Genomic DNA, 14,009 nt, shown 5'->3' with positions numbered 1-14,009 from the left:
CACTACTTTCCCCATTCTCATCATAATTCCACGCGTTCACACACACATCAATAGAGAAAATAAAATTATTTTTTTCTCCATACATATACACATTTGAATTTCAATCAGCTGGCTGAAGTCAGTCAGCTGGGCTCCGTCAAAATTGTGCGCTGGCGCACAATGCCCCGTACATTGCGATTTCTAGTGTCGTCTGTTCCAGTTACGTTAGTATATAGTTCATTGTCTAAAAGTAATACTATTAATGTGGATTATTTAATGTTATTGTTGAGTTAATAACACGCGTTAATAATTCAAATGCTATTACAAAAACTGTTGTTTTTAAAAGCTTTGGGTATGTCGAGAAATCCAACCCTCTCTGCTCGGTTCTTACAACTGAACAAAAGGATGGCATGTTAACTTTTTTCACCAAAAGAACACAGAGAACTTTTCCTTTTAAGGATATGTAAACCATTTAAACGAATAACCAAGCGGCAGCATCTATTATGTTCAATGCGCTGATAACTTTGTCTGCCCCTCCGACAATATGGCCGACTTGCCGTGACGTCACCTCAAAAAGATCTGTAGCTAAACAGAATTTTGATTGCAGCTGTTAACCTAAGTCGTTGATGTAAACTCAGACTTATGTTGGTAGACCTACCTAGAATAGGCGTTTAGTATGTAGAAGCGCCATTTTAACATTAACCTTTATGCTAAGTGTATATTTTCTGACAAAATGCTTTGGAAAGAGTACCTAAAGTGGTTTTCTTGAAGAACTCAATTTCAGAGGGCCAAGGTAGGAAACGCATTCGTGTTTAAGTGTTGTTTTCCCAAGGCACGAGTTAAGTATTCAGACTTGAGGACAATTTCAATCGTAGGTCTTGCAATGGCCAATTTCTCAGAAGCTCCAGTTCCAAATCAACAGAAACCTGCAACAAATTGTGAAGGAACTCAAGAACAAATTCAGTACAGTTCAGAAAGTGATGCACTAGTCATTGACGAAGGGCTGCCCAAAAGGAAGAAAAATCGAAACAGAAAGCAAAACAAAAAGAACAAGGTTAGTGATGAAGTAAAGTCGGAAGAAAACACTGAAGATTCGATTTCAAACCAAGCAGTACAGCCTGATGAAATACTCAAAGAAGAGCTGAAAAATCCATTTTTTAACGAGTCCCTTTTCGAACTTTCACAAACACACAGAACAATCAGAAAGCCCAAGCTAAAAGAGTATGCTCAATATTTGGGTTTGCAACCAGCTGTGCAATTTAAGTGTCCCAAATGTGGCAAGTCTGGATTCGAATCATTGTCGACACTACAGGATCATTTTTTACAGCAATGCAGCCCTCTTCAGCCATTGGACAAACCTGGAAATAAGCAAGTGTCTGGATTTAAGCTTACCAGGAGAGTGTTTTTATGTTCAGCATGCGGCACTTACTATGAAAACTGGAATTTGTATATGCATATGTTGGAATATCATAGGCGATTTATCTGTTTGTATTGCTTGGGAATGTTTTCCAGTCTTGAGCCTTTATGCCAGCACATTCACTCTCGACATAAATTTAAACCGGCTGTTAGAAACACTCCTGAAGAGTTTTATACTGCATATAGAGAACCGTGCTACCTCGTTTGCTGTGAGTGTCACCAACAGTTTACGGAGCGTGATAACTTTTTTTACCACAGCTGCATTAAGCCAGTTAAGGCTAAATCTAAACATAGCATTGCTCCCGAAAATCACGTAACTGGTGATTTCAGTGAAATACCTACTGAATCAGGTGAAGAAGGTGAAAAAACACCAGCAGAACCCGATAAACAAATTTCTAACAATCCAGATATGTCTAAACATTCTGAGAGTGACAGTAGTGAATGTGAAGATAAAATAGAAAATGTAGAAGGTGTAAAGTCCCCTTCGACGTTCACCATGCATCAATCGCAGCACGAAAACATTCAACCTGCTCAGCCCACGGACGCAATAAGGCCTGAACCCCTTGACGAAGACTTGCAAACCTGCTTGGAAAATACAGACATTCAATGTGAAACACGGAAAGTTCCAAAACTGTCCCTTAAATTGCCAAAACCTGTTGAATATCTGAATGCTGAAGATAGTGATGATAGTGACAAATTCGATAAGGATATTGATAATGTAGAGACTGAAAATGAACAGGAGGATCTTGGAGCAGCTGAAGAACCAGGTATGTAATGTATCCGTAGATAGTAGTTATTGATTAGTCACTAGAAAGAACATAAGACAGTAACAGCGAAATCGAAACGGTTGTACCTACTTTCTTTTAAGGAGGTTTCAATAACAAAATTATACATCATAATGGGTATGTAGAATTTTTTTTAACAATATATTTATGCATGATATTTGATATCTCGATGCATCATTGCAGGATCTTTTAGTACAATTACACTACATTTAGATATATTTTCGTAATAGATCATATACCAATAACGCTTAGTGTACGATCTTTATTGTCTAGTAAAGACATTAATAGATAGGCAAAACTAGTAATTCATAAATTCCAATTTGTTTGGGAGCAACATTGAATTCTATCGATCGGCGGTTTATGAGTGAAAAACACGTGGCAGGGATTAAAGTGCTGGTACTTTTATCCCTGCCAGTTTTTTTTATCCCTTTTAGTTAGTACTAATCAAAAACATTAATAAATAGACCAAGCTAGTTTCAGTCAAAATGTAAAATAAAAATGTTCATATTGTATATTTCATATTACGTTTTGGCGAGACAACAGCGCCATCATCAGATTTAAAATTCAAAGCAAACTACAAACACCAATTTAAGTACAATTAAAATATGTTGTACAAAAACTATAATTTACAAAGCATTAAAACATCCRTTAGTTATTAAGGAAAAAATWATTSTTTGGGAGAGCAAAACATTTGAAAACACTTRCCCCATAAKTGTTTCCCAATTACACGTAGTYAGGAAAATAAATYAAAAAAAAAAATTACAWTATAATTATTATAAACTGCTWTAATAGTAACGYAMTTTYYTKAAGCATKTGWTWACRATTCMAWAGGGATYRAAWWYARMTCYTRGSTTMTWYAKTCAWWWCAAYTYACGCCAGTKGTCTCWKTTWWCAATYGTGCAAWWCAKYARTGGTGAGGAAAATTTTGGACTATTTTCCTGTATATGAAACSACGTCGCACGATTTTTTTAAGCGTAACAGTTTATTAATATGACGATTCTCACTTACTATCACTAAAAAACACGATAAATTGCCGTATTTACTTGTTCAGCAAATCCTCTTCCCTTATTACTATCATGTCACTATCACGTACTCTCCCCTCATTGCGGTGTTGTCATGATGAATGTTGAATTGATGAGTTTAATGTTTGTCATGATTAATGTAAAATTCTTATGAATTTTTTAATATAAAGTTTCGACGCTGTTTTTAAGTACCTACTTTTATATAGACTGTGAACCAATGTTGCTCCCATCGAAAAACGTAAAGAAATGCGTTTAATCTGAGGTATCGATCGATATACTTATTTACAAACAGAATTAATCCGACGACCAACTTGTCTGGCCGCTAGAATTTTATTGATTAATTTGAAACTTTTTTTTGTATTTAAAAACACTTGTATTTCAAAATTAATACAATTTTTATAATATGGATTTTAAATGTATGGGACCGAACCTAACCGTAGACTGACTATCTTTAAGATTAATTCTTATGACTTTTGACCAAACATCTAATAACTGAATTCTCGTTTCTGCTGAGGCTTTTTTTATAGTTAAAATTATGCTGATCTTAGCAGAAACGATACTACGTCTTAATTTATGAGAATAGTCGGCATAAGTGACATAATTCTAGCCATAGACATGGTTTATATCAATTTATTGTAAGCATAAAAGCTTCTCTGATTTTCTGAAGTTCATACGTTTGAAATTCAAAATTCTATGTCTCGCAAAATTTTTAAACATTTTATTACTAGGTATTTCACATTTTAAAAGTTAAAAAGTATTTAACTTTTTAAAAGAGTTTCCATTTGAAAAAATTGATTTTGGGCGGTTTTCTCAACTGTATAACACTTCGTATTAATAGTTATCAAAATGTTCTCGAAATTCCATTAAAGTAAGTCTTTCAACAAGCACATATTCCCTTATAGGAAAAATGAATAATTATTCGATTGGCTGCAACTGTCATTTTTACATACAATTTCAAATATATCAAAAACGGTTAGACTTAGGTATAGGATATTATACATGAAACATATTGAGAATTTGGATTAGAATCCAAACATATAATAATATATAGGGTGTGCCATTTAAAATAAGCAAGTTGATACCTACTTCCGGTATAACCGGAAGTGTGGCCTTCTTGAAAATATTTTAGTCCGCTTGCCCCCAATGACTTCGGCACACTGTCCAATTTTCAAATTTCTCCAATTACAGTTTTCCAGATATCGATCGCGGAGGGTTCCCGGTGGGACACCCTGTATTAAGGCGAATTTTATTACGAAGTAATATTTCCTACCGGCTTTTATACGTGTTGCCTTTGAATCCACTAGAGTCTGGCAATATTCTGTGCTGAGAAAATTCCAAATTTTAGTTGTTTTTGCCTCTAATCCCGGAACTGTTTGCTAAGGATCGTTCCTCAATGATTTCCTTATTTGATTTGATGCCATAAAGTTTCTGGAACATTCAAGACCGGACTGCTTGAGAGCCACGATAAAATTTTGAAATTATGATCTCCAAACCACTTTTTGGTCGTTTTAGCTGGGTGAAAAAGCGCACCATTCTGTTGAAATACCTACGTACGTTTTTTTGCAAATTTGTTAAACTTTCTAGTAAACGCATATTTTTATTCGAGGCCCTATCTATATTTCAGAACAAGACCTCGATGAACAGGACAACTCGGCGCTTGAAGTAAAAGCCGTGTGTGCAGAATATCCCATAGCTGGTTCTGAGGTCACAGTTATAGAAATTCAATTGGACCAACCTTTAGATAAAATGAACATAGTAAACTTGTTGCAAAAATGCTTGAGAGCGACGGTATCTTCATGTATTTATTGCAATCACTCAAGACGAATAGCAGTGAATGGTAGACAACTTGCACTTCATGCAATGGCTGAACACCGCTATTCTGCAATAAACAAAAGCATCACAGAGGAAGAGTTAATACCAGACAGTTTCAATATACGAATTCGAGAGTGCTTGGGAGAACTGGAAAGTACTTTTTTCAATTTGGATTCCGGAGTTTCAAACGAAGCTGTAACATTTTCCCATATGTTTGAATGCTTTCAATGCCATTATAGTACCAGCGTGCACAAAGAACTGTACCTCCACAACCGCAAATATCATTCCAAGAACCGGTTGTTGTGCATAATGTGTAAATGTAACTTTTACAGTTACAGTGAGTTAATATGCCATTTATGTCCAGGTGTATACATTTTGGACTATGATATGCAATATCGCTGTTGCTTGTGCATTAACGATGATCTACCATCAGCGTTTCGTCTGATGGTTCATTTAAGAAAACGACACAATATCTGTGATGTGTGTTTGGAATTATGTCATAGTCAGTACAAACTATCGAATCATGTGTGGAAGCACAAATTGCATCACTTTTGCTATAGATGTGCAATTGCTTATAGGTAAATTAACGTAACTTTTTTAACATGTAAATATACATATGCCATTTCTTTACAGAAATAAAGCGGATATTACGAGGCATTTGTTCTGGAAACATGGTACAGAGAGCGTTTGCTGTAAAAAATGCCTACAGAAGAAATGGCCTCACGTGTATCATTTTTGCGTTCCGCCAGCTTTTTTCGTATGTGAGGATTGCAATCTAGCTCTCACCAAAGCGGTATCATTAAAGGTATTTATTTACAACTGTTTTATAATCACTATTATATGGCACTCTTTCAAGTGTCATAATGATCTTTATTACCGCACTAGTGCGGTTTAAATATGTCATGTGACATTAGAAGCTTTGTTCTCAATATCACATGGCAGATCATCTCTTGAACTCATTATAAAACGTGTAATTTTAAAACACAACTTTGATTCTGATGACAATGACAAATTTTCTTTACCGGTCTTCTATATTCAATTTTATAACTAATTATTTTTACTCAAATAATCATTAAAATATTAATCGTTATAGTAGTAGATAAAATATTGAACGTAACACCTAGTATATTGTAACGGAAATGGCCTGGGGTACTCACGTTTGGAATGGGGGATCGAAATTCATGGTATTTCAGTAAATGGGAGCCTCATTTGGGCCCCATTTACTGTCAAATATGACACTGACAGGCGGGAAGTTTTGCACCTGTTCTGGAGATTTCGAGAACCATCTGGGTTACCTGGAGGAAATTATATAAGCGACGACGAGAACCACACAAGAAAAGTGAAGTGACAGCAGCGACAGAGTGCAGAAGAAGGTTGAACCCGCGAGTTGGAAGAGCGAGCTTTCCGTCTGTTATTGTTATTGTTTGTGAATTTGACGGTAATTTTGAAGTTAGTTTGTTCCTGTTCCGTAGTTAAGGTGATACCGAGTTGAATAAAAGTTGAAAGCTGAAGAATGAGTTTGATACTCGGTCATCCACGGCACAATATTATATTATTAACGTACTTATGTGAACAAATCTTCACAGGCGTGCGTTAATAATAGTCATATCCTACTGATTACGTAAATAACTATTATTAGACTGAAAGATGCATGCAATTTCATTCAACATACATGGTGTTCGATACAAAATAAATTGTTAAAAAAGTAATTTTTACTAAAAACCCATATATTCGCGAAAAATGCAATAATAAATTTGGCATCATTGTTTTCTCAATCAACGAAATTAAATCGACCAGCGGTAAAAGTAGAGCAAATATATGTACAGTGTCCAAGATAAGGATGCATTGCATAGGATTCTCCGAAACCGTAAGAGATACGAAGTCGGTTAATTTAGGAAGAAGTTGCGCAATCAGGGGGCCATATACATAGCGCTTTCAGAAAACAAGAATTTCTTTTAATTTTTGAGATATTTAGAAAAAAGTTATTTTTTGAATTTTCATTTTTTTCTTATTTTTGAAGTTATTTCGAATATAAAAACAACAGTATGATTTTTGGCTGTTATTGAGTCAAAAAACAATTTTTTTATAAATTATGTCTATTTTACATGTGCAACAAATGTCTTGAAAGAAGACAGTTTAATAAGTCAAATGTTAAAAGTTGTTGCCGCTCTGTGAGTTGGTGTTAGTTGGAGGTATAACTCATCCTTCCTTACTACGCCGCACCTCGAATAGAGCTTGTAGCGGACTTCATCCACCAGTTCAGAGGTGGCCGCACCAACTCTGGTTGCAACAATCAACAACAGTCATCATATGGTTTCCGATATCCAAATTAGTTCGTGGTCAATTTACATTTTCTACCGATAAATTCTTATTTATGTCGGTTCGGGATAGGTTCTGTTTATACCCGAATTTACAATCGCGAATCCTAAAATGAATGCACTGATGGTACTGGCCATGCCTGCCCACACATGTTATAAAATACATTTTTTTCACCACGAAATAATCGCAAATGAAAACTATGTTATTTCAACGATTTCCGACACCCGTAAAATCATCCAAATTATCGAATATTTTCTTAGAAAGTTCGCTTGTGTGACAACTAGGCTTCACAAGAAGAAAAAGGTATATTTCGACTTCATTTATTTCATTCATTATAACAACGCAACCGGCTTGTGACATAGTCTCTCTTCAGTAAATCCAAAGAAGAAGAGATTAAACGTGCTGCACTTTTTAAAAGCAGAGCCCATGACGCGAAACTATGCGATAACAATAGCACATTTATCGTATGTCGTAAAATATATATAAGTTTACTGCCAGATAATCTGAGCCGGTGAGTTGCTGTGCTGGTGCGTTGGGTTGGCGCACCAAGCCATTTGCGCAGCACTACGCAAATTCAAGAAAATTTACTGAGTTACCTGGGCCTATCTAGAAAGCTGACTTAAAGTTCATATAGCAAATTGCGACTACCTCGAAATAGTATATTAAATACCTAGGTCGAGAACTAAGCTATTATATACCGAGCCACCTCGGTTTGCCCACCTCTCTAAATTCAAGTGAGATTCGATCCATTTACACTTCTAAAATCACTGGAACTTAAGATTCACTAATTTTTTGCTTTTCCCTTTTAAGTTTTCATAGAACTTTTATCTATTTTCTTGAGACCGATAAATTATATTGCGGCAGTTTGACAACTGAATGTCAGGCTATCAAATATTGAGATATTTCAGAAAATTGATGGGAAGTTGAAAATCAAAATAAATCAATTTAGGAAATTATCCGGGTTAGATTATTAAACATTAGAAAAATTATATATATACTTCGGTCGAGAAGGCCATTAAGAACGTAAAAATGTAAACATCTTTTATTATTTAACTAGGGACTTTTCTATTATTACTATTGGCCTAGGGAGAGAAATATTACTTCTCACTAGGGAAATGGAATAATAATGGTGACATCTCAGGTTAGAAGTAAAAAAAAAATTTAAAGATTTTCAAAATTAAAAATGTTCTGCCGATAGGGCTCTATCTTTTTATGGAATAGTTATCAGGGATAATCCTTTGTCTACTTATTTCTTTAGACTTGTTTAGGAATGTAGTATGGCAGTAAGTTTAAGTTTTTCCTTGTAACCTTAGGTTCACAAAAGGTTACACACTGATGAGAAGAAACATGCATGCCAATGGGAGAACTGCACGGAATGTTTTATTTCGAAGAAAATAATGTTGAAACACTTTAAATGGCACACCGATCCACCTGAAGAGACTAAAGTTAAGGAGATCAACAACGAGCCCTGCCAGGAAGTCGAAGAAAGCGGAGAAAATGTACCACAGGAGGAGGTTAGTGACTTTAGTATACGTTCTAAATCAAAAGTTTGCCAGTCAAAGTTACAGTCGCCTCGTTGTGAAATGTCGTGTGAAAGTGTTATAGCGTACGCCTTGCAGCAAATCGTCAGTTGTCGTTGAAATAGCGAACTGAAATTGAATGATTGACTGAAATTGTTGAATGAAATGAAATTAAAGGGCATTTGAAGAACAGTTTAGACGGAAAGCCAAGCATTTCGTTAAATAACTCGCCATAATGTTTTGTTAATATATTTGCTACTCGGTTCTAGTGGTGAGAAAAAAGTAACTAATCGCTATTCGAGTACTCGTTACTCATCAGTATCCGAAGTAACGAATACCGAACCAAGCTACCAAACGAGTATTCAAGTAATCAGTAATCGTTCTCGGAAAATCAAGTAACCCATCTTATCCTTCGACTCCGAAGCCCAATACTCTACAATCAATACCATCATACTATATAATCAATCAATACCAGTTATCAGTATCCGGACCGATACCGATGAATACGGAAAACCGCGTAATAATAATTTTAACTTATTTCAAAACCTCATATTTGTAAAAAGACGTTTATTAAAATTAATAATTGTCGCACTGTATTACTAACTGTACCAAAATTTATTTATGGATGTGAGGCATCTTGCTTCACATCATACAGTATCGATAAACTATTTTATTTTTAATAATTGAGAAACAATCAAAGCGGAACTCGAAATTTACACTAGAGCACGACAACACGAACAAGCGCCGAATGTGGCGGAGATGAAACATACCCTGCGACGTCACATAACGTTTAAGCTTGGTTCTCATGCATGATACAATGAATACAAGGTAGGATCTTGCGTCGATTTGCGTGACGTCAGTGGAAATCACTGCCTGGCGTGAGTCCAAACAGTGACCCAATGTTACTTTCCTATTATTTACGACGGAAGATGCGGTTTGTGGTGCCGCGGATGATAAGTAAATTTTAATGCAAATAAAATGACTGCACACCGCATTTTTTATATTTCTGAACCGACACTTAAAAGGAGCAAACAATCTAGAGTACACTTTCCAACTACCAAACGCAATATGCTCAGTTTTGTCTACAAAATTCCCAAACATGCCCAAACGCATTGACCTCATGATACAATGAATTAATTGTATGATACAATCAATTAATTGTATAAACAGTGCATTCATTCATTGTGATACAATTAATTAATTATTTCGTTTGGCTCAACACGATTTCTCAAATTACACTCTGGCAACACAGCACGCTAAAACGCTGAAAATCAGACATTTTGTAAAGAATTATTTAGGGTATTTTCCTTCCCAATAAGCCTAAATCAGGACCCAAACGCGATTTTCAAAGCATTCCATTTCCATTTTTGAACTATTGCGTTTTGAATTCAGTGAAAATTTGTCTAGGTTACATGCATTTTAAATGGGATCAGCTGTTCACTTTACCAAAGTGGTAACCAGCGACGTCATGTGCGCACGAAAATCGAGTTTTCGACCGATCAATATCCTACTTTGTATTCATTGTATCATGGTTCTCATGGGTCCGGAATGCTATGCGAAAGCGGAAAGTGCGTGCGCAGCCTACTACTACCATTACTACGCTCGGAAAAATTAAAGCAGTTCACATGTATCCGGATTATGATTCCCCATTCTGTCGATAGTGTTGACATATCTTTCGGGATGCTAGACATAATACAACTCTTTTTTTCTAAATTTTTTCTTCCCAGTATTTTTACGCGCATGAAATGAACGTTCGAAACCAAAAGTTAAATCTGCTTTTGTCTTTGTACGTTCTAAAAAGAAGGAGACAAAGACATCAAAATGAAAGACGGTTGTATAGACGCCGCTGATCATAATCTTTCACTGGAGATAACATAGGTTTTTACGTTTTTTCGCACGGCATGTGGAAAATATTAAAATTTGGGAACTTTTGCGGATGGGCGGAGCCAACGCATCCAGCAAACTTCTAATTGGTCGGAAGGTTTTTGGCATTTGGACTCATGAGAACCCAGCTTTAGGCAAAAACACGTCGTTCCGGCGCGCTTTGTGTGCGTTTAAACTTCGATTGCTGATAAATTCGTTATGGATGGATAATAAGGAAACAATTTGTAGGACCCTTATTCATTAAAAAATATAAATAACAAAAATGTGCAAATGCCCTATTCTTTAAACATACTCACGTTACCTTTGCCATCAGGTGCCTAATCCTGAAGACGAATCCAAACCAGTTAGGCCTAAAGTTGATGTGTACGATCTTCCGGCGCTCAATTTATCGGAAAGTGATTCGAGCGATTCTGAAAATGATGACCAGAAGTCAAGAAAAAAAGAAGACCCAAAAATTAATTGTGAAGGTATTTAGAGATTTCGCCCTAATTTAAACCATTAATTCAATACATGATCGTTTACAGAATCTGCCTGCCAAGATGCTGCGGAAGTACAAAGCAGAATTGATGATTCTGCAGAAGTGCAAAGCAGAATTGACGATTCTACGCAAGAGCAAAGCAGAATTGACGAAACTGTGTGCGAAATTGTAGAACAGCAACCAAAGGACGACATGTCATCCACTGTAATGCAAGATATTTGGGACAATTTCAAAAATTATCAAGCAAATAAGGAGAAAATGGACCATATTCTCATTGGAGAAGTAAGTACAATTGCTTTTTTTCCTTTAAATGATGCTGTTTTCGGGCGATTTGCCAGCTCATTCGAGGCGGGGAAATTTTAGGGGGCGTTGTCTGATTTTATCATTTATTTATCGCAAGTACATATTGCGGATATTGCATATCGATTTTCGTGACGTCATCTGGTACTCTCTGCTGTGTTACCACTAACAGCACAAATTGAATTGACAATTTTGGCGTGTCGTGCGGTTATTGTGCTATTTTCCTGTCGAATTGATATAATTGAATATAGCTTATTTAGTTTTGTCACATTCCATTATTTTTTATATATCTTTGGTATAATTGCGAAATGCTCTGCAACGGGTTTTAAACGAAATTGAAAAGTTATTTTTGTAACTGTGTAATTTGTTTTCTGGACTGGGAGCAGTAAAGGAAGCATAATTGTCAGATGTGCAACAAAGTATAGTATATAGCTCCTTAAAATGTACCCTTGCAGAAAATGTTAGATTCTTATTATTTACCACGGAACATGTGGTTTGTGGTGCCGCTAATATTGAAATCGATCTCCCTGTTGTTTTGTTAGCGAATTTAACGTTGGCGAATTTGGGGACGGAAGCAGGTACCCTAAAAGTTGAAATTGCAAATTTCTCTCAAAATCATCATTTTTGAAATGCTTAGAGCATACTCTAGCGTAGGCAACATTAAATGTGTGCGAATAACAAGCCTTCGCCCATAGCTTGCTAAAAATAGTGTCTTGGAAATATCTGAAACTTTATTTCCAGAGTTTTACAACGTCTCGTTTCACTATTTCATCCGTAAACTGCACACCGAATTTTTTATATTACTGAACCCACACTTAAAAAAGTAAACAATCTAAAGTAAGCTTTCCAACTAATAAATCTGTTTTTCCCCGGTGTCTCGATCGATCGTCTGTAAGTACCCGTGCAGAGTGTAATAAAGTGTTAAACACGCAGCTCATGATATAAGATTTTAAGTAGTTGTGTTAAGTTTCAAACAGATCAATAACAATTGGCTTGAATTTCGGAACTATTTTCTATTTATTCTAATTAAATCTTAATCGAATTGTTTTTCTAGCCCGACAGTAAAGTGAATCAGCCATACGTACCAGACATTCCGATTCCTATAGTGGAAGAAGGGATATCTTCTCAATTGGCCCTTCTAGACCACGATTACTGTGCAGATCCTGAAAGCACCCAACCTACTGACGCCATAATCGAAGTGAAGGTGGGCAGATGAAATTAATTTCTTCGCCACTGCCATGTTATGTTTATCGTCTTTATTTTCAGCCGTCATTGGATACAACAGAAAGCATTGATCACGACTACTGCTTCCAGACAGAAGAGGAAAAAGTCCCAGTCCAACCAGAGCCTCTGCCAGAAGACGAAAGTAAAACCAATAAAAAACCAAATTCATCAAGCTCATCGAGTAGTGACAGCGACTCAAGCTGCGCTTGCGGTTCAAGTTGCTCTTGTTCAGACAGTAGTAGTTCTAGTTCGAGTTCGGATAGCTCAAATTCTGACAGTTCAACTGAAGAAGGGCGAAAACGGCAACAGCAGCGACGCCTGAAACGGAAGGAACGCAATCAATTAAAAAAAATACATCCACAACTAGAAACAGAGTTGAAAGTGGACGTAGTGACTGCTGATCAACCAGTAGTTCCTAGTGTAGCAGAGATTCGTGAATCAGACTTGGAAACAACCGAAAGCGAAACAGATGAAGAGTTTTATGACCGTGAACCTCAAAAGTTTGCCAAGAAAATCCTGGCAGAGAAACGCGCACAACTCTTAACAGAAATGGGGTCCGACGTGATACCTAACGGGTCCTTCTTCGAGAGTACTAGTCGACCACCTACGCCGCCCGCTGGGACCTTAGAAGAGGAAACAGGTATGTGGCTAAATGTCCCAATTCCTTTTTTAGTATTTCTATTAATTTATGCTTATATCGTAAAAAATTTAAAATATTTATTTAAACAACTAAAAATGCAGCGTGTAGAACTGCAACAAAATGGACTATATAATGTCTGCAACAAAATTGACAATATTTTGACTCCATCTTGTCCTCCTCATATATCATCCTCCATATATATTTTTTAATGGTAACATGGGTATTTTTACACCAACGGATAGATCATTGAGAGCTGGTTTAAGGAATATATAATTGTATGCCCTTTTCGTTGACGGTTCTGGATATATAGAGTGTTACACGTATTTACGTATGCAAGTATACTAATTATACTTAATTAATTAAGTATAATCTTACTTAGTATACTGGTCTCAAAATTCCAATATTTTTTATACCTGACAAAATTTTTGTGTACCTAATACAGAAAACATAATGATTTCAATTAATAATATAATTAATCACTTTATCTCTGTGATTAAATTTTGTAATTTTCTAACGAAAATACATTCAATAGCAAAACAACCCAAGTGTCACTCAGGCGTTTTGGGCTACAAACGGCTGGTGAGATTTGTTTATATGTAATTTTTTGTTCCCCAAAAAAAGGGGTCAGGT

General features: G+C 36.0%; 1 protein-coding gene across 2 annotated transcripts in view; it reads left to right on the top strand.

Moving 5' to 3' along the window:
• Positions 1-587: 587 nt before the first annotated feature.
• LOC109535537 overlaps positions 588-14,009 on the top strand; it is a 23,678-nt gene continuing 10,256 nt past the window's right edge. Inside the window, exons 1-9 of one of the 2 annotated variants that reach the window (XM_019901451.2) lie at positions 588-772; positions 855-2,162; positions 4,827-5,592; positions 5,648-5,819; positions 8,647-8,847; positions 11,051-11,204; positions 11,262-11,497; positions 12,570-12,719; positions 12,782-13,379. In XM_019901451.2, coding sequence (XP_019757010.2) covers positions 863-2,162; positions 4,827-5,592; positions 5,648-5,819; positions 8,647-8,847; positions 11,051-11,204; positions 11,262-11,497; positions 12,570-12,719; positions 12,782-13,379 — 3,577 coding nt within the window. In that variant the 5' untranslated portion in view covers positions 588-772; positions 855-862. The other variant, XM_019901452.2, reaches the window with a different exon arrangement.

The sequence above is a fragment of the Dendroctonus ponderosae genome, unplaced genomic scaffold (genome assembly GCF_020466585.1).
Source record: "Dendroctonus ponderosae isolate FM_Combo_2020 unplaced genomic scaffold, Dpon_F_20191213v2 Dpon_F_20191213_4, whole genome shotgun sequence".
Lineage (NCBI taxonomy): Eukaryota > Metazoa > Arthropoda > Insecta > Coleoptera > Curculionidae > Dendroctonus > Dendroctonus ponderosae.
This window is presented reverse-complemented; position numbering and strand designations above follow the sequence as displayed.